We start from the raw sequence: 2,068 nt of genomic DNA on the forward strand, positions 1-2,068 counted from the left end.
CTCTTGCTACATTCAACACATGTTGGTGTTTCCTTTCAACCACACCATTTTGTTGAGGTGTGTAGATACAACTAGTTTGATGTAGTATGCCTTTTGATGAATAAAAAGATTTCATCAAAAATTATACACCATTGTCACCCCTAATGATTTTTATTCTAGTAGAAAATTGAGTTTCAATCAAAGTAACAAAGTTTTGAATAAGTTGTGAAGTTTCAACCTTATGTTTCATAAGAAAAAAACCAGGTAAATCTGGTGTAATCATCAACAATAGTAAAAAAATACCTATGTCATGTATAGATGTTATAGAGAAAGGACCCCATATGTCAACATGTATAAGATCAAAACTTTGTAAACTTTTACTTCTGCTAATAGGAAATGGGAGTCTTTTCTGTTTTGATTGGTGACAAACATCACAAACTTGAGTTTTATTAACATTGATAAGGTGGAATTTGTTAGTATCATCAATACAATTCATTGATGATCCTAGCTGTACCAATCGTCTTCAAAGTAGTCGTGTCCTGAATTTTACAACAGGACTCATCAAAGGAAATGGAGTATGGTATAGAAGAGACTAATCAAGGAATAGAAAGCAAATTGTATGAAAAAGAAGGTAAGTACAAAACATCATGCAAGGTCAGATTTTGTAGGATTGGAACAGTTCCTAATATTTTGGCAACAATTTGATGGCCATTAGGTAATCTCACCACAATTGGCTTCATACTGTGATGAACAGAGAACATGGACAAAGTGAAGCACACATGGTCAGTTGCTTCACTATCCAAGATCCAAGATCTGTTAGGGATAGATTTGTATGTACTTGGAGTATCCTCTTCATGAGGAGTTACAACAACATAGAGTATATTAGAGCTGCTTCCAGTGACTTGATTGTTCTGTTGTTGCATTTGGTTGGTAGGTTCCCTTTGTTGCAGCATAGTGATAAGACCATTATATTGCTCTTGGCTTAGACCAAAGATAGTGCTACTCTGCTCATCCTTATTCTGATTTGCTTGCTGATTCTTTTGTTCTGTTTCAGTGCCAATTCTTCACCTCTTAAGGAATTGATTTGTTCACCCTTTGTAAATTGAAAGTTGGCTGGAAAACCATGGAGTTTGTAACATGTCTCCATGGTGTAACCAGTTTTCTTGCAGTGAGTAGAATATTTCCCATTTTTTGTCCAAGAACCTCTGCCTGTTGAACCAAAATTCCATCTTCCAACACCTCTACCTGTGTTTGTTCCTCTATTGGATGATGATCCCCTTCTCCAATTCCCTGATATTGCCATAGCTTTGGATTCTTAATCTTGGCCATATAATTGTCCCTCTTCCTGTATGACTAAAGAGAGAACCTTGCCCATGTTGGAAAAAGGGTTCATTGAGCATAATTTGTGACCTAACTCCACTATATGCATCAGAGTCCCTTCAAGAATTTGATCACCTTATCTTCCATTCTATGCTTATTGATATCACTAAGTGCAGAGCAAGTACATCTTGGATAGGGTCTGAAATTGTCCAACTCATCCCATAAAATCTTAAGTTCTATGAAATAGCTATTCACATCTAATTCACCATGCCTTATATTAGCTATTGATTGTTGTAATTCAGCAATCCTAACGAGATTCCCTTGAGAGAATCTTTCCTTGAGTTCATCCCAAACTTCATGAGCTTTGTCTATCCAAAGGATACTTTGAGAAATAGAAGGTGAGACAAACCTAATGATCCAGGATATGACTATATTATTAGTCATTTCCCATACTGGATAAAGAGGGTCTGATTTGAGAGGCATCTGAATGGAACCATCTATGAAAGGAATCTTGTTCTTGGAGCTAAGACTCATCACCATGGATCTTGCCCAACGGTGATAATTTTCACCATTCAACAAGAGGGAAACTAAAGTAGTAGCTGGACTTTCTGAAGGATGTACATAATAAGGTGATGTGGTGTCTTGCGATGGGTTTAGGACATTCATGGTTGGGATGATTGAATCCATTGAATGCAGCAGAGTTCTTTTGTGAAAAAGAGCTCTGATACCATATGAGAAAAAGAAGTATGAAGAAGATGAGATCACAAGA

At 36.6% G+C, this 2,068-nt stretch overlaps 1 protein-coding gene across 1 annotated transcript in view; it reads right to left on the reverse strand.

Moving 5' to 3' along the window:
* Window positions 1-1,308, reverse strand: part of LOC109341811 — a 2,351-nt gene extending 1,043 nt beyond the window's left edge. Inside the window, exons 1-2 of the mRNA XM_019579782.1 lie at window positions 1,072-1,308; window positions 469-518 (exon numbers count right to left, since the gene is read on the reverse strand). Coding sequence (XP_019435327.1) covers window positions 469-518; window positions 1,072-1,308 — 287 coding nt within the window. The remainder of the gene's footprint in view (window positions 1-468; window positions 519-1,071) is intronic.
* Window positions 1,309-2,068: the final 760 nt, after the last annotated feature.

The sequence above is a fragment of the Lupinus angustifolius genome, unplaced genomic scaffold, assembly GCF_001865875.1.
Source record: "Lupinus angustifolius cultivar Tanjil unplaced genomic scaffold, LupAngTanjil_v1.0 Scaffold_678, whole genome shotgun sequence".
Classification (NCBI taxonomy): domain Eukaryota; kingdom Viridiplantae; phylum Streptophyta; class Magnoliopsida; order Fabales; family Fabaceae; genus Lupinus; species Lupinus angustifolius.